We start from the raw sequence: 25,823 nt of genomic DNA, 5'->3' as shown, positions 1-25,823 counted from the left end.
GAAGTCTGCCCAGCATCGGTTTTGCTTCCCAATTACCGGCGTCACCACCCAATCTCCGCTAAGATTCCGTGGATCCATTCCTTCAAAATAGGATTCCTTTGTGTTTATTCCACACATGTTTGAATTCCATTACCATTTTTATCTCCACCTCCTCCCGCGGGGCATCAACACCTCCTTTCTTCTACACACTTATAAAGGAAGGATTCAGAAATATTAAGAACATAAGAATAGTCATACTGGGTCAGACCAATGGCTCATCTAGCCCAGTATCCTGTTTCCAACAGTGGCCAATCCAGGTTACAAGTGCCTAGCAAAAACCCAAATGGTAGCAACATTCCATGCTACTAATCCCAGTGGCTTCCCCATATCTGTCTCAATAGCAGACTATGGACTTTACCTCCAGGAAACATGGACATGCGAGGGAAGGGGGAACTCTAACATACCCAGCGGCAGGATGGCGGTCAGTGTGATGTTCTGCCGAAGGTCTGTCACTGAAGGCATAGGCTCCATGTCCGCCAAGCGCAGTGTACTGCCCAGATAGCTGAAATCACCTGAAAAAAAGAAGCAAGGATGCGATTGTACTCTGTTTTCTAAGGACAGACGATGATGCCACATCTAAAGTCAGCTTCTTCGTGTCTATTGTCCCATCATCTCCCCTCCATCTTGCAACACTCTCTCCTCCACCATGCCCATGCCTCTTCCGTCCATCTGTCTCCCACCATCTCTATGCCTCTCCCCATCACTCACTCCCGAGCTTCTCCCATCCATCTCTTCTCCACTCTCCCCTTGTCTCTCCCATCCTTCTCTCTCTTTTTACTTACTGTTTGGTGGTTTGAATAGTAGATTATTAGCTAAATTACAATTATTGCAGAATATGGCTGAACGAAAATATGACAGTGTTTCTAGTTAATTGAAAGAATTACATTGGCTCTGTGTTCGTGCACAAATTATTTTTAAAACTGTATGTATAGTTTTTCAGATATTATATGGGAATACATCAGAATTATTAATTCCATTTTTTCTGTTTTTTTTAATTCGACTCGCGTTTGCAACAATCTTCTATTAAAATTTCCGGTTATGAAGCAAATACAATTCAAACATCAGTTTACATAAGTACATAAGTAATGCCATACTGGGAAAAGACCAAGGGTCCATCGAGCCCAGCATCCTGTCCACGACAGCGGCCAATCCAGGCCAAGGGCACCTGGCAAGCTTCCCAAACGTACAAACATTCTATACATGTTATTCCTGGAAATTTGGATTTTTCCAAGTCCGTTTAGTAGCGGTTTATGGACTTGTCCTTTAGGAATCCGTCCAACCCCTTTTTAAACTCTGCTAAGCTAACCGCCTTCACCACTTTCTCCGGCAACGAATTCCAGAGTTTAATTACACGTTGGGTGAAGAAAAATTTTCTCCGATTTGTTTTAAATTTACTACACTGTAGTTTCATCGCATGCCCCCTAGTCCTAGTATTTTTGGAAAGCGTGAACAGACGCTTCACATCCACCTGTTCCACTCCACTCATTATTTTATATACCTCTATCATGTCTCCCCTCAGCCGTCTCTTCTCCAAGCTGTATAGCCCTAGCCTCCTTAGTCTTTCTTCATAGGAAAGTCGTCCCATCCCCGCTATCATTTTAGTCGCCCTTCGCTGCACCTTTTCCAATTCTACTATATCTTTCTTGAGATGCGGCGACCAGAATTGAACACAGTACTCAAGGTGCGGTCGCACCATGGAGCGATACAACGGCATTATAACATCCTCACACCTGTTTTCCATACCTTTCCTAATAATACCCAACATTCTATTCGCTTTCTTAGCCGCAGCAGCACACTGAGCAGAAGGTTTCAGTGTGTTATCGACGACGACACCCAGATCCCTTTCTTGGTCCGTAACTCCTAACGTGGAACCTTGCATGACGTAGCTATAATTCGGGTTCTTTTTTCCCACATGCATCACCTTGCACTTGCTCACATTAAACATCATCTGCCATTTAGCCGCCCAGTCTCCCAGTCTCGTAAGGTCTTCTTGTAATTTTTCACAATCCTGTCGCGATTTAACGACTTTGAATAACTTTGTGTCAACAGCAAATTTAATTACCTCGCTAGTTACTCCCATCTCTAAATCATTTATAAATATATTAAAAGCAGCGGTCCTAGCACGGACCCCTGAGGAACCCCACTAACTACCCTTCTCCATTGTGAATACTGCCCATTTAACCCCACTCTCTGTTTCCTATCCTTCAACCAGTTTTTAATCCACAATAGGACATTTCCTCCTATCCCATGACCCTCCAATTTCCTCTGTAGCCTTTCATGAGGTACCTTGTCAAACGCCTTTTGAAAATCCAGATACACAATATCAACCGACTCCCCTTTGTCCACATGTTTGTTCACTCCTTCAAAGAATTGAAGTAAATTGGTCAGGCAAGATTTCCCCACACAAAAGCCATGTTGACTTGGTCTCAGTAATCTATGTCCTCGGATGTGCTCTGTAATTTTATTTTTAATAATAGCCTCTACCATTTTCCCCGGCACCGATGTCAGACTCACCGGTCTATAATTTCCCGGATCTCCCTTGGAGCCTTTTTTAAAAATGGGCGTTACATTGGCCACCTTCCAATCTTCCGGTACCACGCTCGATTTTAAGGATAAGTTGCATATCACTAGCAGTAGCTCCGCAAGGTTCCATGTTTCCTTTTCAAGCTATCTCTGAGTGGAACAATATACCTGGTGTAATTCGTTTAGAATTAGACTATCCAGCTCATTTTTGAAAGAGAAGGGCGCCCATCTTTCGACACAAATCGGTTGATGGGCGTCCTTCTCTCAGGGGCGCCAGAATCGGCATAATCGAAAGCCGATTTTGGGTGTCCCCAACTGCTTTCCGTAGCCGGGACAGCCGAAGTTCCCGGGGGCGTGTTGGAAGGGTAGCAAAGGCGGGACAGGGGCGTGCCGGGGCGTGGTTAAGAGATGGCCAGCTTCGGTTGATAATGGAAAAAAGAAGGGCGTCCCTGGCGAGAATTTGGTCCGCTTTATTTGGTCCCTTTTTTTTAGGTCCAAGTCACAAAAAAGTGCACAAACTGCCCAGATGACCACCGGAGGGAATCGGGGATGACCTCCCCTGACACCCCCAGTGGTCACTAACCCCCTCCCACCCTAAAAAAAATAACTTTAAAAACTTTTTTTGCCAGCCTCTATACCAGCCTCAAATGTCATACTCAGGTCCATCGCAGCAGTATGCAGGTCCCTGGAGTAGTTTTAGTGGGTGCAGTGCACTTCAGGCAGGCGGACCCAGGCCCATCCCCCCTATCTGTTACACTTGTGGTGGAAAATGGGAGTTCTTCAAAACCCACCAGAAACCCACTGTACGCACATGTGGGTGCTCCCCTTCACCCCTTAGGGCTATGGTAGTGGTGTATAGTTGTGGGGAGTGGGGTTTTGGTTTTTTTTTTGGGGGGGGGGGGGCTCAGCACCCAAGGTAAGGGAGCTATGCACCTGGGAGCAATTTTTATTATTTTTTAAATTTGTAGACGTGCCCCCTAGGGTGCCCGGTACAAATCCTGGCCCCTCCCATGACCAAATGCCTTGGAGTTGTTCGTTTTTGATATGGGCGCCCTCGGTTTCCATTATGGCTGAAAACTGAGGGCGCCCATCTCTACAGCCGGCGATCTCAGCATTTGAACCAAATGTTGAGATTTGGGGGCCCCCAACCGTATTTTCAAAATGAAAAATGGACAGCCATCTCGTTTTGAAAATACGGTTGGCCCCGCCCCTTCGCGGCGCCATCCTCAGAGATGGGCGCCCTTAGAGATGGCCGGCCCCATTCGAAAATGCCCCTCCACATGTTTGCATAATAAGTTAAAAACCTTTTTATTTTATACATTTTATGGATAATTTTATGTTTGAATTTTATTTTATGTATATTGTTATTCCTCACTTTGTGTGAATTTTTGTGTTGTAAACCACCTGGAATCGTCTGTTGGGATAGGTGCAGTATATAAGCTATGAATTAGATTAGATTATACCTATCTCACCTACCTCTCTTCCCACCATCCCTACACCTTCCCCATTCACCTTTTACCATTCTTCTCCCATCTATCTAACCAACTGTCTCCCTCCAGCAGGCCCTACCTTCCAATATCCTTTGGGTTATTCCATTTCATACACACTCATGGCCAAATGCCTCTCATCCTCTTTTTCAATATATCTTCCATCCTTATTTTATCCCTACCAACCTCTTGCCTTCCTCATTTATCACTCCTCCACCATCCTTATGCCTCTCCCATAGATTCCCTAGTCTTCCTAATACCTTCCCACCACCTCGGAATACCTATGCCTTTTACCTCTCCGCTCACCATGCTTGTGTCATTATCATCAACCTTTTCTTGCACTTTTCAAGTGCCTCTTCCTTCCACTTCTCCCCCCTCCCCACTTCCATGTCTTATACAAACAGAGTAACACAGGTCCTGTATCTAACTCTATTATTACTCTGTGTGTTCCAGGCATGCTCTGGTTAGCTTTGACATCATTGGTCAGCTACTACATTTTAAATTGCCCTAGCGGTGCGCACTGTGTGCTTACACCGAAGGAGTAGGCCTTTGTGCGCTCCTTCGTGCACACCCTCTGAGCAAATTCTCAATTTTTCCTGTGCCTTGGACAGATCATTCTCTCCCATTATTTGACGACACTTCAACCATCTCTACCACAGCCCATTCATCATCAAACTCCACCTGTACACATCTTAGTACTGCTGAAACACTACTTAGGCCATCTGGATTAGACAGCAAAAGCTCTGCCACACTGCAACTAGATGACAGAATAACTACATGGACGACATCTCTTCATATTGCTTTAGACTCTTTGGTACCTATGAAGCTAACCCTCCCTTCTCATACTTCCAACTGCAGAGAACCTTGGTTCACACCTGATCTTCAACACGTGAAACAACAGCTCAGACTGGCTGAACACAGATGAAGGTGCTAATGCACTCCTACTGCTCGTATAGCATATATGAACATTGCAAACTCAGACCAGATAGCTCCTCTTACTTCTAAAATCATTTCTACCCCAAGAAAATATTGAATGCCTTGAACACCGCTACCCTGTATAATATACTTAAAACTCTTGCATTTCCCCACATTCCCATTGACTCAGAGAGATCCTTGCCAGCCCCCCAAACATTAGCTGCTCACTATGAGCAAACGCTAGTAGCTCCATTTCTACTGTCCCTGTTTACTTCCAGCCTTAAAGAAGGCTATCAGGCTTATTTTCGAAAGAGAAGGGCGCCCATCTTTCTACACAAATCTGGAGACGGGCGTCCTTCTTTCAGGGTCGTCCAAATCGGCATAATCGAAAGCCGATTTTGGGCGTCCTCAACTGCTTCCCGTCGCAGGGATGACCAAAGTTCACGGGAGCATGTCGGCACCGTAGCGAAGGCGGGGCTGGGGCGTGATTAAGAGATGGGCGTCCTCGGCCGATAATGGAAAAAAGAATGGCGTCCCTGACGAACACTTGGCCGACTTTACTTGGTCTATTTTTTCTTGCGATCAAGCTATGAAAAGGTGCCCGAACTGACCAGATGACCAACAGAGGGAATCGGGTATCACCTCCCCTTACTCCCCCAGTGGTCACTAACTCCCTCCCACCCTAAAAAAATGTTTTGCCAACCTCTATGTCAGCCTCAAATGTCATACCCAGCTCCATGACAGCAGTATGCAGGTCCCTGGAGCAGTTCTAATGGGTGCAGTGCACTTCAGGCAGGTGGACCCAGGCCCATCCCCCCCTACCTGTTACACTTGTGGTGGTATATGGGAGCCCTCCAACCCCCCCCCCAAACGCACTGTACCCACATGTAGGTACCCCCCTTCATCCCTTAGGGCTATGGTAGTAGTGTACAGTTTTGGGGAGTGGGTTTTGTGGGACTCAGCACCCAAGGTAAGGGAGCTATGCACCTGGGAGCAATTTGTGAAGTCCACTGCAGTGCCCCCTAAGGTGTGTATGAATTAGGAAAGGGCAGGGCTTGTCTCTGCCGCGTCCCCCGCAAGCTGAAAGAGCAAGGCTGTTTCCTCTGCCGCGTCCAACCTGAAAGGGTTTTGGCTGGGAAAGTACATTACTATCAGGCGGATAATTGGACATCTGGATGATCGGTGTTCAAATAATCAGCATTCTACTGTATCTCCCCAGGGTGTTCCCTCCCCCCCACCCCCAGATTCATATTCCACAAAAGGCACAGCCTTATGAACTACAATAACCATCCCTTTTGACTTGGAACCACCCTGTGGAAAAATAAAGCTTAGATCATTACCCACCCCCCCCCCCCCCCACCCCCTCCAAGTTTCATCATTTCTTGCAAGTCCAGTTTCAGTTCTTGTAGCAAGACAATATTCACATGTAATTATTTTAAATGCCTCAAAATTCTTTTCTGCTTAATAAGATAATGAACTCCCCCCCCACACACACATATACAGACACACATTCCAAATACCGAATTCAACCCTGACCCTAGGCACTAGAGATCTAACCCTCCCTTTTGGGAACCCCATGAGCCACCCTCTCCTAGTACCATTTACCCACTGACCCCCAGCCACATGCCCCTCCCTCCCAGACCCTCACACTGGAGTTCTCCAGCATCGTCCCCTTGCAGCTGGTCCCCTGTAGAAGTAAATGAAGGCATGGGGGGGGGGGGGAAGGGGGTTAACATGTACAGAGCAACAGTTATAGCCCTAATCAAAGGTATTGGGGGATGTAGCCTGCATGGAGCAGCACTTACAACATAAACACCTCATTAACCTGAATGCACGGGCCATTTATGATGCAATAAAAATGTCTACATCTTTAATACCTTTGTAATCACTCAGCTTGACATCTGGGGCTTGTTTCATGAGTCCCTCCATCACCAGCTCCTCAACGAGAGACTCCAGAGTCCTGGAAAGAGAGAGGTTAAAAAACTAAGAGACTAAAAGGAGAAAATGTTCACTTAAGGACAGACAAAGCTCTCAAAGATACAACAGGGAGCTCAGCAATGAACCAATGAGAAAAAAGTGGCAGCTGCAGAGTCAAGCTTGAGTCAACCAATGAGAAAAATGTGCAGCTGCAGAAACAAGCTTGAGTCAACCAATGAGAAAAAAGTGACAGCTGAAGAGTCAAGCTTGAGTCAACCAATGTGAAAAAAGAGGCAGCTGCAGAGACAAACTTGAGTCAACCAATGTGAAAAAAGTGGCAGCTGAAGAGTCAAGCTTGAGTCAACCAATGAGAAAAAGTGGCAGTTGCAGAGTCAAGCTTGAGTCAACCAATGAGAAAAAGTGGCAGTTGCAGAGTCAAGCTTGAGTCAACCAAAATGAGAAAAAAGTGACAGCTGCAGAAACAAGCTTGAGTCAACCAGAGAAAAGTAGCCATAGCTGAAGGGAGGAGATAGCAGCATACAATGAAGTGAAACCTGTGCAGATTCAACTCTGGCCAACTTGATGGGCAGACTGAATGCACTGAGCAGCTCTTTTTTAAAAAAATTTTTTTAATTTTTGCAATTTTACAATCCACCTTATAATTGAAAGAGAAAAACGCCTAGATTTCGACCCAAATCGGGAGATAGACGTTTATCTCACAAAAACGAATAAATCGGTATAATGGAAAGCCAATTTTGGACGTTTTCAACTGCACTCCATCGCGGAAGCGTACAAAGTTGACGGGGGCGTGTCGGAGGTGTGGCGAAGGTGGAACTGGGGCGTGGTTATCAGCCGAGGAGAGATGGGCGCCTTTCGCCGATAATGGAAAAAAAGTATGCGTTTGTAGCTAGAATTTAGGGCACTTTTCCTGGACCCTGTTTTTTCACGAATAAGGCCCCAAAATGTGCCCTAAATGACCAGATTACCACCAGAGGGAATCGGGGATGACCTCCCCCGACTCCCTCAGTGGTCACTAACCCCCTCCCACCACAAAACATGATGTTTCACAACTTTTTATTTTGACCCTCAAATGTCATACCCACCTCCCTGGCAGCAGTATGCAGGTCCCTGGAGCAGTTGTTAGGGGGTGCAGTGGACTTCAGGCAGGTGGACCCAGGCCCATCCCCCCCCCCACCTGTTACAATTGTGCTGCTTAATGCTTATTAGTCGTCCAACCCCCCAAGCCCACTGTACCCACATGTAGGTGCCCCCCTTCACCCCTTAGGGCTATAGTAATGGTGTAGACTTGTGGGCAGTGGGTTTTGAGGGGGATTTGGGGGGCTCAACACACAAGGGAAGGGTGCTATGCACCTGGGAGCTCTTTTACCTTTTTTTTTGTTTTTGTAAAAGTGCCCCCTAGGGTGCCCGGTTGGTGTCCTGGCATGTGAGGGGGACCAGTGAACTATGACTCCTGGCCCCTCCCACGAACAAATGCCTTGGATTTATTCGTTTTTGAGCTGGGCGCTTTCATTTTCCATTATCGCTGAAAAACAAAAACGCCCAGCTCACAAATTGTCGAATAAAACATGGGCGTCTATTTTTTGAGAAAATACGGTTCAGTCCACCCCTTCACGGACCCGTTCTCGGAGATAAACGCCCATGGAGATAGACGTTTTCATTCAATTATGCCCCTCAATATATTTCAAGGTTACACTCTTGATCCGGCAAAGTGTTAATATTTAAGTTATCATTTAACAAGAAAATTATAATAAACATACTTAGTATTTCTAACACTCAAGTCCACTATTAAGTAGATCCAAGATTCCAAATACAGGAAATTAAGAGGAAAATGACAAAGTTAATCAGCATTTAGTAGATGACAGAAAATAATAAATTAAATTAAACTCCTTCAGTTCTTTTAGAGGTTATGAATGATGATAAGCGTGAAGGGTTCATGAAAACATACTTAGATGAATTAAGTCGAATGATACATTTACAAGGAAACCTTAAATGAAATACTGCTCCGAGTTGGAGAACAGCGGGTTTTAATAGCCAAAATTGTTTACGCCTTTTCTGGGTTTCCTTTGAAATATCTAGAAATAAGTTTATTCTTAGGCCCAGGAATAATTTCTCCCGGTTCCTAAAAAACAATCGAAGAAGCCATTGCTTGTCAGGAATTAAAGCAACAGTAGCTAGCAAAGTGGCTGCCTGAGCTTGATCTCTTTCAGAAGTTTCCAGAAGTGCAGTAGAGAGGAGTGTGGTAGCCGTGTTAGTCCACTCTTAAAGGTTATCAATAGAAATCAAACAAAATAAAACATGGAAAAGAAAATAAGATGACACCTTTTTTATTGGACATAACTTAATACATTTCTTGACGAAGAAGGGCAACCTTCGAAAGCTAATCAAGAAATGTATTAAGTTATGTCCAATAAAAAAGGTATCGTCTTATTTTCTTTTCCATGTTTTATTTTGTTTGATTTCTATTGATAACAGAAATGCAGTCAAATTTAAAGAGTCTTTTTTCTCTTGTTGGGATAATTCCTTTTGTGGTATGTAATACACCTGGTTGAAAGGTGGCAAGCTTGTTTCAGGAATTTCTAAAATTTCACGCAGGGATCTCTTTAACATATCTATTGGTTTTATCATTTTAATCTTAGGAAAATTTATAAATCTTACGTTATTATTTCTCATATAATTATCATATATTTCTGTTTTCCTTCTTAAATTCACAATATCTTTTAACATTACTGCTTGCAGGTTTCCCAAATCTGTAACGGTTTTCTCATTAGTTTCTTGTTTCTCAATTGAAGCTTTCATTCTAATTCTGTTTTTAAGATCCTCTGTTCAATTTCAGTAACTTTCTGAGATATAGCAATGTTTTTTTTTTTAGTAGAGGTTAATATAAACTGAGAAATTAAATCCCAAAGAGAGTCAAGAGTTACCTCCGCCGGCTTCTACAACATTAATGGAGGAATTTTATCTATACGTTCCGGATTCTTCACAGACTTCATACCTTGTATCCCCATTAACCTTTCGGCAGGACTGTTCACCTTGGGCAACCATAATTGTCCCTCGGATAACCCTTTGAGTTGGATTTGAGCTTCTACCACGGGCTTCACCTTTTCGCCTTTTGGCGGTGGTCCCGTCGATCCCTCGAAGGGAGAACTGGTCAGCTGCGGCTGCAGGGGTAGAGTTCGTTGATCTGGGCTCAGAGTAACATCCTGCCCCGAGGATGCCGATCCTTCCTGCATTACACCGGCGGCTTCTAGGGGCCCACTCACGATCAGTTGATTCTGTCCCGGGGTGCTCACAAAACGGTCCATAGGACCTACAGGTATTGAGGGAAGTGGCTGCGAAGCTCGGGCTGCCGCCTTTCCTCGTCTTTTCGGCATTTTCAAAAGGACAAAATTATGAGCTCCTCACACTACCTAAGTGCTGGTAGCCATCTTGGATCTCTTTTTATTTCTGGTCCGAGTAGGTCTTTATCTGCCAGCATTTACTATATTAGCATCAAAATGCACAATTCTGTAAATTGACCCAAATAATTCTGCCTGTCAACTAATTCTCCCTAGACAGTGTCTCTGGGCAATTTTTCACACATACTATGGGTAAGTGGAGTGGGATCTCAGTCTTCCAGATCTACTGTTAACAGTTACATATAGTAACATACTAACAAGGTAGATGATGGCAGATAATGACCTGTACGGTCCATCCAGTCTGCCCCACAAGATAAACTCATTACATAAGGTATGATGTGATACTTGATGTGTATATCTGACCTTGATTTGGTCTCGCCGTTTTCAGGGTACAGACTGTAGAAGACTGCCCGGCACTGTCCTTGCTCAAAATTTCTGAAGTTAACGTCAAAGCCCCTGAAAAGCTCCACTTTAGCCCATCCAAATCTGTTCCCGTGCCACAATCAGGGAAGAGACCTTAGAAGTCTTGCCCGGCACTGGCTTTGCTTCCCAATTAGCGGTGTTACCTAATCTCTGCTAAGCTTCTTTGGATCCATTCCTTCTAAATAGGATTCCTTTGTGTTTATCCTACGTATTTTTGAATTCTGCTACCGTTTTCATCTCTACCACCTCCAGCGGGAGGGCATTGCAAGTATCCACCATCCTTTTTGTGAAAAAATACTTCGACATTGTTCCTGAGTCAGCCCCCTTTCAACTTCAATTCATGCCCGATAGTTCTACCACCTCCCCATCTCTGGAAAAGGTTTGTTGTAGATTAATACCTTTCAAATATTTGAACGCCTGTATCATATCATCCTCCAGGGCTGCCGTAGTGCCAAAGAGAGATTCTTTCTAGAGTTCAGAAGGTGTGACGTGTGTCGGCAACTTGTCTAGGTGAGCTTCAAAATTCCCCTGCCCTGAATATGATGGGCAATATATCTGTATCCTTCTGCCCCATTTTCTTGGTCTCCGACTGCAGTGATTAGTATTTGAAGATCTTCTCTTTCTCCACTTGGGACTAAATTCTATACATGGCACCAAAAAAATAGCACTCAGCGTCGGGAACCGTGACTATGTGTAGGCGTAACCCTTTACACCAACCAAAAAATTCTCATGTCTAAATTAGGTGTTAATCCTCTTTATTCTACAACAATCCAAGTAAATTAAAGGAACACCCCTGTGCCTCCTTTTTTGACCCTGCCTCAATTTTAATTAAATCCAATTAGCACCAACAATTGCTTATTAAGATCTCAATTATTAGCACTAATTGGTTTGTTATTCAATTAAATTGCAGATACAAATTAGCATGTGCAATTTTTAGCAACCTTTTGGGGGTTGATGCCAAAGAATAATCACTTGGCAGTCACACCTTTGTTATTAATGCTGCTCTCATGGTTTTGATGTTACCACAATGTCCAGTTTTTCTTAGTTGGACTAGGAATTTTTATTTTTCTTTCCATTTTGCTCACACCTTTTTCAGTAGTAGCTCAAGGTGAGTTATATTCAGGTACTCCGGATATTTCTCTGTCCCAGGAGGGCTCACAATCTAAGTTTGTACCTGAGGCAATGGAGGGTTAAGTGACTTGCCCAAGATCACATGGAGCAGCAGTGGGATTTGAACCAGCCACCTCTGTATTACAAGACCAGTGCTCTAACCACTAGGCTACCCCTCTACTAGCAACACTCCATATAGAATCTCAAATAGTAGCAACAGAATCTCAAATAGTAGCAACATTCCAAGTAGAATCTCAAATAGCAGCAACAGAATCTCAAATAATAACAACAGAATCTCAAATAGTAGCAACATTCCATGTGGAATCTCAAATATTATTTTTATTTATCTCTTTAGATTTTGCTCACACCTTTTTTCAGTAGCAGCTGAAGGTGAGTTACATTCAGGTACTCGGGATATTTCTCTGTCCCAGGAGGGCTCACAATCTAAGTTTGTACCTGAGGCAATGGAGGGTTAAGTGACTTGCCCAAGATCACAAGAAGCAGCAGTGGGATTTGAACCAGCCACCTCTGGATTACAAGACCAGTGCTCTAACCACTAGGCTACCCCTCTACTAGCAACACTCCATATAGAATCTCAAATAGTAACAACATTCCATGTAGAATCTCAAATAGTAGCAAAAGAATCTCAAATAGTAGCAACATTCCCCGTAGAATCTCAAATAGTAGCAACATTCCATCTAGAATCTCCAATAGTAGCAACATTCCATGTAGAGTCTCAAATAGAGAAAGGGAAATGGGATTTGATATACCACCTTTCTGTGGATTTTGCAACTCCATTCAAAGCAGTTTACATAGTATATACAGGTACTTATAATGGAGGGTTAAGTGACTTGCTCAGTCTCACAAGGAGCTGCAAAGGGAATCAAACCCAGTTCCCCAGGATCAAAGTCTGCTGCACTAACCACTAGGCTACTCCTCCACTAGCAACACTCCATATAGAATCTCAAATAGTAACAACATTCCATGTAGAATCTCAAATAGGGAAAGGGAACTTGATATACTGCCTTTCTGTGGTTTTTGCAACTGTTTAAGGTTTACATAGTATATACAGGTACTTATAATGGAGGGTTAAGTGACTTGCTCAGACTCACAAGGAGCTGCAAAGGGAATCAAACCCAGTTCCCCAGGATCAAAGTCTGCTGCACTAACCACTAGGCTACTCCTCCACTAGCAACACTCCATATAGAATCTCAAATAGTAACAACATTCCATGTAGAATCTCAAATAGTAGCAACAGAATCTCAAATAGTAACAACAGAGTCAAATAGTAGCAACATTCCATGTGGAATCTCAAATAGTAGCAACAGAATCTCAAATAGTAGCAACATTCCATGTAGAATCTCAAATAGTAGCAACAGAATCTCAAATAGTAACAACATTCCATGTGGAATCTCAAATAGTAGCAACATTCCATATAGAATCTCTAATAGTAACAACAGAATCTCAAATAGTAGCAACATTCCATATAGAATCTCTAATAGTAGCACCAGAACCTCAAATAGTAGCAACATTCCATGTAGAATCTCAAATATTATTGTTATTTAATTTATTTCTTTAGATTTTGCTCACACCTTTTTTCAGTAGCAGCTGAAGGTGAGTTACATTCAGGTACTCTGGATATTTCTCTGTCCCAGGAGGGCTCACAATCTAAGTTTGTACCTGAGGCAATGGAGGGTTAAGTGACTTGCCCAAGATCACAAGGAGCAGCAGTGGGATTTGAATCGGCCACATCTGGATTGTAAGACTGGTGCTCTAACCACTAGGCCACTCCTCCACTAGCAACACTCTGTGTAGAATCTCAAATAGTAGCAACATTCCATGTAGAACCTCAAACAGTAGCAATAGGATCTCAAATAGTAGCAACATTCCCTGTAGAATCTCAAATAGTAGCAACATTCCATGTAGAACCTCAAACAGTAGCAACATTCCATGTAGAATCTCAAATAGTAGCACCAGAACCTCAAATAGTAGCAAGATTCCATACACCTAGGCGCTATTGTATTATTAAAACCTAAACTGGTTTAACACAAAATTTTTAGGGGGCATTCACAGGGGAAGGGTATGGGCAGGACATAGACAGGGCTGACATTTATGCAGAAAATTACACAATTCCATTAACTACACATGTTGCATTTAGGCGCAACTCATTTATGTCTGACACAGACCTGATGACGCAGCGATACTGACTTAAACTAGCAATTCTATAATAAAAATTACACGCATAGGAGCCATTACAGAACAGGTTCAGTACCTGCTTAATTTTGGCCTAAAAAAATCAGAGCTGTAAAAACACGCTTAATCCACACCCATGACCCCTCCCATTTCTACCCCTCCCATTTCTACGTCCCCTTTTCAGGGATGCACATAAAATTTAAGAGCGGATCACACACCTTAATTTACACACATACTTATTAATTGATTTCAATTAGCCTCAATGATTGCTTGTTAAAAAGCCAATTATTGGTGCTAATTGGCTCGTTATTTAATTAAATATGTGTACGGAATTTTTGGTGACTTTTATTGAATCTGGGGGATAATGTTTATGTTTATTACTTGAACTTGGTTCCTGACAAACAATTCAAAGTGAAAAAAGAAAAGAGCATCAATCAGTATCAATAACAGCAGATAGGAAGAACGAAAACAAATAGACAAAGCTGCAAAGAGGAACTTGCTGTCCACAAAAGCATAAAATATAATGAAAGAGAGCTTTTATTCCACTGGAAGTCAAGACGGAAAAGGTGGGTCTTCGAGGTTTCACAAAACGCTTTATAGGACACTTCAGCAAAGAAAGCGGCAGATTATTCCATAAAGAGGAGGTCAACATGAAAGCACAAGAAATCATTACAGACCACCTGTGATACATCAAATATAGCAGGGTTGTGTTTTCTCTTTGTCTCTCTGGTTTGTCTTTTTTGGGGGTTGTTTTTTTTCTCTCTGTCTAGTTTGTCTTTGTTGGGGTTCTTTTTGTTTCAGTTGTTTTTTCTCTTTGTCTCTCTGGTTTATCTTTGTTTCAGTTGTTTTTTCTCTTTGTCTCTCTGGTTTATCTTTGTTGGAGTTGTTTTTTTCTCTTTGTCTCTCTGGTTTGTCTTTTTTGGGGGTTGTTTTTTTCTCTTTGTCTCTCTGGTTTGTCTTTTTTGGGGGTTGTTTTTTTTCTCTCTGTCTAGTTTGTCTTTGTTGGGGTTCTTTTTGTTTCAGTTGTTTTTTCTCTTTGTCTCTCTGGTTTATCTTTGTTTCAGTTGTTTTTTCTCTGTCTCTCTGGTTTGTCTTTTTTGGGGGTTGTTTTTTTCTCTCTGTCTAGTTTGTCTTTGTTGGGGTTCTTTTTGTTTCAGTTGTTTTTTTTCTCTCTGTCTCTCTGGTTTATCTTTGTTGGAGTTGTTTTTTTCTCTTTGTCTCTCTGGTTTGTCTTTTTTGGGGGTTGTTTTTTTTTCTCTCTGTCTAGTTTGTCTTTGTTGGGGTTCTTTTTGTTTCAGTTGTTTTTTCTCTTTGTCTCTCTGGTTTGTCTTTGTTTCAGTTGTTTTTTCTCTTTGTCTCTCTGGTTTGTCTTTTTTGGGGGTTGTTTTTTTCTCTCTGTCTAGTTTGTCTTTGTTGGGGTTCTTTTTGTTTCAGTTGTTTTTTTTCTCTCTGTCTCTCTGGTTTATCTTTGTTGGAGTTGTTTTTTTCTCTTTGTCTCTCTGGTTTGTCTTTTTTGGGGGTTGTTTTTTTTCTCTCTGTCTAGTTTGTCTTTGTTGGGGTTCTTTTTGTTTCAGTTGTATTTCTCTTTGTCTCTCTGTTTTGTCTTTTTTGGGGGGGGTTGTATTTTCTCTCTGTCTGTCTAGTTTGTCTTTGTTGGGGTTCTTTTTGTTTCAGTTGTTTTTTTTTTCTCTGTCTAATTTGATTTTCTTGGGGTTGTTCTTGTCTCTTGTCTGGGTTGTATTTGTTATTTATTTATTTATTTATTTATTTTATTTCTCTGGATTGTCTTTGATAAATATTCTTGTCTGCTTTTCTGTTATAATGCCTTTCCTTTCTGTTTTAAATTGTAGCTTATTGTAAACCTCTGTCCAGAGGCAGAATAGCAAATGCTTTAAATATTGATATGTGAATGTATAAGGCAGACAAATTTTACCTGTCAGGTGTCAAATCTTTTTCCTTCTTTCCTTTTTTTCCTTTCTGTGATCAGAAAACAGAGAATTTATTAGAACCAAAGCATTCAAACTGAAAACATGTGTGTGCTTTTTTGCATGTATGTCTCTGTGTGTGTTTGTAAACCACTTATAGAGCATTCCTGATATGTGATATAATAAGAAATAAACTTGTGTGCACCCGTGACTGCATGCGTGTTTGTTTATGCATGTATGTGTGTGTGTGTGTGTGTGTGTGTATGTGCATGTATTCATGTATGTGTGAGTCTATGTATGTACAGTAATACCTCAGTTTTCGTTGACTTTTGTTATCATCGGTTTCAGTTTTCGTTGATTTTTTTCCACAAAAAATTTGTCTCGGATTTCGTTGGTTGCCTCAGATTTCGTTGGCATGCCCATGTGAACTCGCTGCTAATTTTGTGAAAACAAAGGGCGACCCACGTGTTCTCCTGCTCAGTGTGGCGTTGTTTCTCGTTGCCTCGGTTTTCATAGGTTTCGGATTTCGCCGATTGTTTTCGGACGGATTATCAAGGTATCACTGTATATGTATATCTATATGTGTGTATGTGCAGGAGCATGTCTGTATGTGCATATTTGTGTGTGAACGCATGTGCGTACATCTGTATATGTATATCTGGGTTATTTTACTATTGTTATGCTGTCAACAAATTTGTAAGTTTGATGTTAAAGTGTATCTGCTATGCACCGCCTTGGGTGAATCTTTTCATAAAGGCAGTTAATAAACCCCAATAAATAAATAGCTATCTGTACATGTGTGTGTATGTCTCTGCACATCTGTACATGGGTGTGTGTCTAGCTGTTCAGTGGTATGTCTGTGGATGCATTTGTATGATTGCACATCTGTATGTGTGTGTGCATGCATGTGAGTGCATCTATATATGTATATCTGTACACATGTGTGTGTCTGTGTGCATGCCTCTGCACATCTGTACATGGGTGTGTGTCTATCTGTTCACATGTATGTCTGTGCATGTGTGTGTGTATGATTGCACATCTGTGTGTGTGTGCATTCATGTGAGTGCATCTGTATATGTATATCTGTACACGTGTGTGTGTGTCTATCTGTTCACATGTATGTCTGTGCATGTGTGTGTGTATGATTGCACATCTGTGTGTGTATCTGCATGTGTGTACATGTACGTGTGCATGTGTGTGGTATGCAAGTGTACATGTGTGTGTTGTGCGTGTAAGAGTTGAAATGCGAGAAAATGGAAGAGACAGAAGGAAGAGGAGAGGGAGGGACAGGATGTGCTGTAGGACAGGGAGGGAGGGGGAAGATTGAAGTGAGAAAGGAAGGAACATGAGAAGAGAGTGGGTGAGATTGAATGAGGGATTACAGTACAACCAGGAACTAGTTAGATGTGTTTACTGTTCCTCTGATCTCAAACTTCCGTCATATTCTAGCGGAAAACTCCTTAAAATCTCCAACACAAATTGAAGAACTAGGTTATACCTGAATCTGACCTGAAGGAGCATTAAATTAGCTCCAGAGAAAAGCTCTTCAGGCCATGTATGCAATAAGAAACCCCAGGCCAGTTACTTAACAAGTTGTATGGGAGCGACATCTGGGATAGAAATCCCACAGCTTCACTTCTGCAAATACACTTGCGGCACTAAGTTTTCAATCGAGCCCTGTGTAGGAAAATGGAAATTCAGCCACATACTGTAAGTCTGGTTCCATCAAAAATGGGGGAGATGTTCAGTTATTGTTAGATATTAGACAGGAGACCTGCTCCTCTAACACCCACCCGGAACAACATGCTGTAAGTCACTGCAGGGGTGACATTGCAAAAGGGACAGAGCAGGAGATGCTGCAGAGGTGACACTGCACAGGACATGCAGGAAAATCCCACATTGCTCGGCTGTCCCGGAGTCTGTCCTTCACATTACCCACCCCTATGTCTCCAGGACATGTGTATGTCACAGATGGTGTAACACTAGTAGCTCAGGGTGGGCTGTCATTCGTAACATCATAGGGAATGTCATTAACACATGAAAACAAGCAGAAAACACTACATTTTGTGTTTGTGGATAATACTACTACTACTTATTATTTCTATAGCGCTACAAGAAATACAATAAAATGACGATGCAGTCCTGCGTTTCAGCACCACATGCACCTGCTTCAGGAGTCAAATGAATGATTTCTGTAAAAATAACATAACATTGACACTTAGAAAAAGCAGACACAAACAAGCTATAATATATAAGAGAACAATAAACCATCAAAAGAAGGCTTTGCAAGCAATAAAAATGATCAAAACAATAAACAATATAAATTAAAAGGTCTAAGAAAAATTATTGCCCACAATGATGTCAAAATTACAAGTTGGTTACTATAAATAGGTAAAATACATAAAACTATCAAATGAAAAACACAGATTACTAAATATAAAACAATAATGATGATTAATAAAATATATAAATCTATATATATCTATATCTATCAATATGAATTTGTAAATATGTAGATAGTTTCCACAAATAAAAATAAGTAGAGTATATAGACATTATTGTTTTATATTTAGTAATCTGTGTTTTTCATTTGATAGTTTTATGTATTTTACCTATTTATAATAACCAACTCGTAGTTTTGAGAGCATTTTAAATGCTTTTATTATGGGCAATAATTTTTGTTAGATCTTTTAATTTATATTGTTTATAAAATTTATTGTTTTGATCATTTTTATTGCTTGTACAGCCTTCTTTTGATGATTAGTTCCCATATTTTAAATTATGCATGTCTATGTTTTTTCTAAGTTTCAATGTTATATTGTTTTTACAGAAATAATTTATTTGACTCCTGAAGCAGGTGCATCAGTGGCATAGCTACGTGGGGCCACAGGGGCCTGGGCCCACGTAGATTTGGCCCTGGACCCCCCCCCTGCCAATGACCCTCTCAACCCCCCTCCCGCCACCAACCCTCACCAGCCGAGGTCCTCTTCTTCCGGCGCAAGGCTTCGTTCTGTTTCTGTGAGTCTGACGTCCTGCACATACAATGTGCAGGACGTCAGACTCACAGAAACAGAACGAAGCCTTGCACCGGAAGAGGAGGACCTCGGCTGGCGGGGGTTGGGATCCCCCGCCATCAAAGGTAGGCGACGGCAGGGGAGGGTTGGTGGCGGGGGTGGCGGCGGTAGCGAGGGGTGTCGACGGCGGGGGGAGGTGGCGGCACCGGGGGGGGGGGGCTAAAATGTGCCCCTGCACCTCGGGCTCTGGATCCCCTCCCGCCGAAGTCTGGCTATGCCCCTGAGGTGCATGTGGCATCAAATTGTAGGACTGAGTCGAGGCAGTTTATTGTCTTTCTTCAATAAACCACCTGTTTTGGAACCACAGTGGTCTGCCCCCTTCTCATTTTTGTTGCTGTGTTGTGAATAATAGTGGGCACTCTTTCTGAGAGTGCCCATCCCTTCTACTGGAATTTTCTGCCATTTTTGGATCTTCTACGAAGCTTCCTTGGTTGCCTATTTTTGTGCATATTAAGTTTAAAATCTTGATGTTGCTTTTACATACTGAAGCTTCATTAACTATTGCTCAAAGTTTGAAAGTTCATCATCCTTCAAGGAATTTGAGATCACAAGGTCATTGCTTTTTTGATGCTCCTTCTTTTCGGCAAGTTCGTCTTGACCAAGATCATGCTCATATATTCTTTGTAGTGGGCCCAACTATGTGGAATGCTCTTCCTTTAGAAATGCGTCAGATTTCATTACTTTATTATTAATGTTCAGAAAACAGTTTATTTATTTGTTGCATTTGTACCCCACATTTTCCCACATATTTGTAGGCTCAATGTGGCTTACATAGTACCATCAAAGGCGTTTGCCCAGTTGGTGGATAACAAATACAAAGTTGTATAGTGATCATATGAGGTATAAGTGGAGGATCGGAATGGATGAAGATTGCGTGTTGTCCTGTTCGATCATAGTCATGCTGTGTTGGTAGGTGAAGAGGGTTACGTGGGGTCGTTGGGGTAGGCCTTTTTGAAGAGGTTGGTTTTTAGTGATTTCCTGAAGTTCAAGTGGTCGTAAATTGTTTTCACAGCTTTTGGGAGCCCATTCCATAGTTGTGCGCTTATGTAGGAGAAGCCGGCTGCGTACGTTGTTTTGTATTTCAGTCCTTTGCAATTTGGGTAGTTTAGGTTTAGGTAAGATCTTGATGATCTGACTTTGTTTCTTATTGGTAAGTCTATAAGGTCTGTCATGTATCCTGGGACTACGCCATATATGATTTTGTGGACTAAGGTGCAGATTTTGAAGATGATCCGTTCTTTGATTGGGAACCAATGCAACTTTTCTCGGAGGGGTTTCGCACTTTTGAAGTGGGTTTTGTTTAGTTTTGTTCTATTGATTCATTCTGTTATTTTTATGCTGAATTTTGATTATTTTTAGATTTGCTGTAGGTGTTATGCTTTGTTTTATTGTACTATATGTTTTAGTTTTGAGTTTGTTTTAACTTTTATGAGTGTAACCTGCCTAAATGTCTTTGATAGGTAGGATATAAATAAATAAATAAAAACAGTAGAGCAACTCTGTACAAGGATGGGCCTCTCAATTGGTGTCTGCCAGTCTCTGTGCTCACCTTGGGGCACTTTTAATAAACATGACCGTATGCAGTAAATGCTGCATTTCCTATTTTATACCTATTGGCCATTCGGTACTTAGAGCACGTTAATGTCCATTAGATCCTGCTAAGCTTTAGTAAAAGGGTCCCTTTATGAGGTGGGCATAGGAGATACTCAAAGAAATGCACAGGGATGTCTCACCTTTTTGCCTTTCTTCCCCTTTGCCTTCCCCTTCCGTGCGATGCCCATATCTCTGTCCACCGCCATCTTCAATTTCTGCAGTTCTTCTCGCATCAGTTCATCCACCTATAGGTAACCAGCAGGAACATGGAGAAACTTTACTTCACTTTATTTGGATTATTACCCCACAATCATCCGAGTTGAGGACACAGTTCTATGTGACTCACATTAAATCAAGCAAAAATACAGACACAGGTCAAGGAATCATGATGCCATTCTCAGATGGACAGGATAGGGAGGAGACCTAATGGGGGTGGAGAACTTCTGGGTGTTATACACAAAATCTACAGGTGGGAGGGGAGAGGAATACAAGATCGGTGTCTTATTGCATAGAGTTAAGTTATGTTTGTCATCAGGAATTTCCTGCATAAAAATGTTTTCAGTTTTTTGCAAAAGCTTTTATAGGAAATGTCATGTCGTATGTTTCTGGTTAGCGTGTTCCACCATTGGACTGTGTTATACAGAAGTCCGGCGATGTGGGCTGATTTGTAGACCACTCCATTGCAGCTGGGGTAACGGATAATGAGGTGGACTCGGAGTTTCTCCTTGAGGTCCGTTAACAGTAGCTCTACTTAGATGGTGACTCTGGCTGCATCAACTAAGGCCGGTGGTGGGCTGGGTTGTACGGTCTGAGTCCTGCATAGGGTGATCCGGTTTAGGGTGAGCTGGAGAGAGCTTTGACGAAAACTCCAGCGGTTTGGAACGTGAGGACAGTGCAGGGCAAATGACAAGACGGATTTGTATAGGCTGAAGTGGGTTTTGACGGTAACTCCAGTATTTGGAACATAAGGACAGAGCCACGTGGACTTCTATGGTCTATGTCCCAGAACCACCAAAAAAAGACCATGATCAAGTAAATAACATTACATTCACTGTTGATTTAAATCTTGAATTGATAATGAATGTGACTGTTGGGCAGACTAGATAGACCATTCAGATCCTTATCTGCCGTCACTTACTATGTTACTATCCTGCTTATTTTCAAAAGAGAAGGGCGCCCATCTTCCAACACAAATCGGGAGATGGGCGTCCTTCTCCCAAGGTCGCCCAAATCGGTATAATCGAAAGCCAATTTTGGGCATCCTTAACTGCTTTCCGTCGCGGGGATGACCAAAGGTCCCGGGGGCATGTTGGCAGTGTACCGAAGGCGGGACGGGGGCGTAGTTAAGAGATGGGCATCCTTGGCCGATAATGGAAAAAAGAAAGGGAACCCTGATGAACACTTGGCCGACTTTACTTGGTCCATTTGTTTTCACAACCAAGCCTCAAAAAGGTGCCCAAACTGACCAGATGACCACCGAAGGGAATCGGGGATCACCTCCCCTGACTCCCCCAGTGGTCACTAACCCCCTCCCACCCTCAAAAAAACAACTTAAAAATTTGTTTTTGCCAGCTTCTATGCCAGACTCAAATGCCATACTCAGGTCCATCACAGCAGTATACAGGTACCTGGAGCAGTTGTAGTGGGTGCTAGGCGGACCCAGGCCCATCCCCCTCCTACCTGTTACACTTGTGGTGGTAAATGTGAGCCCCCCAAAACCCAGCACAAACCCACTGTACCCACATCTAGATGCCCCCCTTCATCCCTAAGGGTTATGGTAGTGGTGTACAGTTGTGGGGAGTGGGTTTTAGGAGGGTTTGGGGGTGGGTTTGGGGGGCTCAGCATACCTGGGAGCAATTTTTGAAGTCCACCGCAGTGCCCCCTAGGGTGCCTGGTTGGTCTCCTGGCATGTGAGGGAGGCCAGTGCACTACGAATGCTGGCTCCTCCCATGACCAAATGGCTTGGATTTGGTAATTTTTGAAATGGCCATCCTCGGTTTCCATTATCGGTGAAAACTGAGGTCACCCATCTCTAAGGTCAGCGATCTCAACATTTAGGTCGACCTAAATGTTGAGATTTGGGCGTCCCCGACTGTATTATCGAAACGAAAGATGAACGTCCATCTTGTTCGATAATATGGGATGCCCCACCCCTTTGCAGGGACGTCCTTAGAGATGGGCGCCCTTAAAGATGGGCGCCCAGTTCGATTATGCCCCTCTATGTTACTTATGTTCTTATGTACTAGCAACATCATATAGCTTGGTGTGGTGCTGTAGACAACCTGGTATACTAAAGTTCAGATTTTGAACACCACTTTGGCTTTTATGGGTAGCCAATGCAGGGATTGTACTAGTCGTGTAGCTTGGTCGTATCTGGATGCACCACAGATCAGACATGCAGAGGTATGTTGTACTGTTTGTAGTTTTTTTGAGGATGTATTCCCTGCACCCCGCATAGATCACATTGCAGTAGTCTATCTTGGACAGCACAAAACTTTGGGCCAGGATGCAAAAGGTGTTTTTTGAGGGTTCATAGTTTTCGCAGTGCCATAGTGATCTGGAAACTTTTGAAGTTAGGGTGGACACTTGTAGTTCTAGAGTTAGGTGCCAGTCGAGTAGTGCAGCACTTACACACAGGATCTAACTGCAGACAATCGACAACCACTCTCAGCCCAGGAGTTGGCAAACTACTTTGAGCAAAAACTTACTACTATTAGAAGAGCACTGCCCATTCCATCGGAGGGGAATACCTAGACTTATTAAGACAAGCAGAAGACCCCATGCCAACAGACAGATCATGGTCATCCTTCACACCGCCCTCCAACAACATGGTCAGACACTATGTGAGTAGATACGACGTCCCAATGCATACTAGATGCATGTCCGAATTTCTTACTGAAAAATGCCCCAATACATTCATACAAAGCCTAACCAAATACACCTTCTTTTTGTCCCGACAGAGAAGATGCGTTATTCTAATCCCCATCCAATACTTATGTACTTAAGATCCAAGACAACATGGTTTTACCAAAGGGAAATCGTGCCAAACGAATCTCATTGAATTCTTTGATTGGGTAACTGGAGAATTGAATCATCGACGTGCTATAGACGTAATCTACTTAGATTTCAGCAAGGCTTTTGACACGGTTCTCCACAGGAGGCTCTTAAATAAACTGGATGGGCTGAAGATAGGACCCAAAGTGGTGAACTGGATTAGGAACTGGTTGACGGACAGGCGCCAGAGGGTGGTGGTGAATGGAGTTCGCTCGGAGGAGGGAAAGGTGAGTAGTGGAGTGCCTCAGGGATCGGTGCTGGGGCCGATTCTGTTCAATATATTTGTGAGTGACATTGCCGAAGGGTTAGAAGGTAAAGTTTGCCTATTTGCGGATGATACTAAGATCTGTAACAGAGTGGACACCCGGGAGGGAGTGGAAAACATGAAAAAGGATCTGAAAAAGCTAGAAGAATGGTCTAAGGTTTGGCAATTAAAATTCAATGCAAAGAAATGCAAAGTGATGCACTTAGGGAGTAGAAATCCAAGAGAGGCGTATGTGTTAGGCGGTGAGAGTCTGCTAGGTACGGATGGGGAGAGGGATCTTGGGGTGATAGTATCCGAGGATCTGAAGGCGATGAAACAGTGTGACAAGGCGGTGGCCATAGCTAGAAGGTTACTAGGCTGTATAGAGAGAGGTGTGACCAGCAGAAGAAAAGAGGTGTTGATGCCCCTGTACAAGTCGTTGGTGAGGCCCCACCTGGAGTATTGTATTCAGTTTTGGAGGCCGTATCTTGCTAAGGATGTAAAAAGAATTGAAGTGGTGCAAAGAAAAGCTATGAGGATGGTATGGGATTTGCGTTACAAGACGTATGAGGAGAGACTTGCGGACCTGAACATGTATACCCTGGAGGAAAGAAGAAACTGGGGTGATATGATACAGACGTTCAAATATTTGAAAGGTATTAATCCGCAAATGAACCTTTTCCGGAGATGGGATGGCGGTAGAACGAGAGGGCATGAAATGAGATTGAAGGGGGACAGACTCAAGAAGAATGTCAGGAAGTATTTTTTCACAGAGAGGGTGTTGGATGCTTGGAATGCCCTCCCGCGGGAGGTGGTGGAGATGAAAACGGTAACGGAATTCAAACATGCGTGGGATAAACATAAAGGAATCCTGTGCAGAAGGAAGGGATCCTCAGGAGCTTAGCCTAGAATGGGTGGCAGAGCTGGTGGTTGGGAGGCGGGGCTAGTGCTGGGCAGACTTATACGGTCTGTGCTGGGGCTGGTGGTTGGGAGGCGGGACTAGTGCTGGGCAGACTTGTACGGTCTGTGCTGGGGTTGGTGGTTGGGAGGCGGGACTAGTGCTGGGCAGACTTGTACGGTCTGTGCCAGAGCCGGTGGTGGGAGGCAGGGATAGTGCTGGGCAGAATTATAGGGTCTGTGCCAGAGCTGGTGGTTGGGAGGCGGGGTTGGTGGTTGGGACGCGGGGATAGGGCTGGACAGACTTATACGGTCTGTGCACTGAAGAGGACAGTACAAATAAAAAAAGTAGCACATATGAATTTATCTTCTTGGGCAGACTGGATGGACCGTGCAGGTCTTTTTCTGCCGTCATCTACTATGTTACTATGTACTACTATTACTACTACTAATAACATCTATATAGCGCTACCAGCCACACGTAGCCCTGAACACTTGACATAGAGAGACAGTCCCTGCTCAAAGAGCTTACAATCTAAGTAAAACAGACAGGCAAGACATTACGGGCAAGGGAATTATAGGGTAAAGAGGAACAGGGAAGGAGGAGGGCAAATGAGTAACGGTTAGGGGCCAAAGGCAGTAGTGAAAAGGTCAGCTTTCAACTTAGATTGAGAGTTGAGTACTAGAGTTGAGAAAGGAGGTTAGAATAGGCAGGAGAGTCATGATCCTTCAGTTTGACATGTCCTAAGCATTTGACTTGGTGGATGTCTGGTAGCATTATAGAAATGATAAGTACTAATAGTAGTACTGTTACTATACATGCTAGATAACTTAGGTAAAGGGGCATGGTACTATCCTGGTTTGAGGGATTCCTGAGAGGTAGATCCTACAAAGTAAAGATGTCAGAATCTCTATAAACAGATTGGACACCAGATTGTGGAGTACCTCAAGGTTCTCCCATCTCTCCATCTCTAGTCAACATTCTGATGGCCCCTCTAGGCCACAAACTGGAA

At 43.0% G+C, this 25,823-nt stretch overlaps 1 protein-coding gene across 1 annotated transcript in view; it reads right to left on the bottom strand.

Annotated features, from left to right (window-relative positions):
• Nucleotides 1–25,823, bottom strand: part of LOC115460006 (dynein regulatory complex protein 11-like) — a 185,023-nt gene that overhangs the window by 32,846 nt on the left and 126,354 nt on the right. The window contains exons 11-14 of the mRNA XM_030189868.1: nucleotides 20,756–20,860; nucleotides 15,957–16,000; nucleotides 6,842–6,924; nucleotides 444–551 (exon numbers count right to left, since the gene is read on the bottom strand). Of these exons, the coding sequence (XP_030045728.1) occupies nucleotides 444–551; nucleotides 6,842–6,924; nucleotides 15,957–16,000; nucleotides 20,756–20,860 (340 nt within the window). The remainder of the gene's footprint in view (nucleotides 1–443; nucleotides 552–6,841; nucleotides 6,925–15,956; nucleotides 16,001–20,755; nucleotides 20,861–25,823) is intronic.

This window comes from Microcaecilia unicolor, chromosome 1 (genome assembly GCF_901765095.1).
Source record: "Microcaecilia unicolor chromosome 1, aMicUni1.1, whole genome shotgun sequence".
In the NCBI taxonomy this organism is placed as follows: Eukaryota; Metazoa; Chordata; class Amphibia; order Gymnophiona; family Siphonopidae; genus Microcaecilia; species Microcaecilia unicolor.
This window is presented reverse-complemented; position numbering and strand designations above follow the sequence as displayed.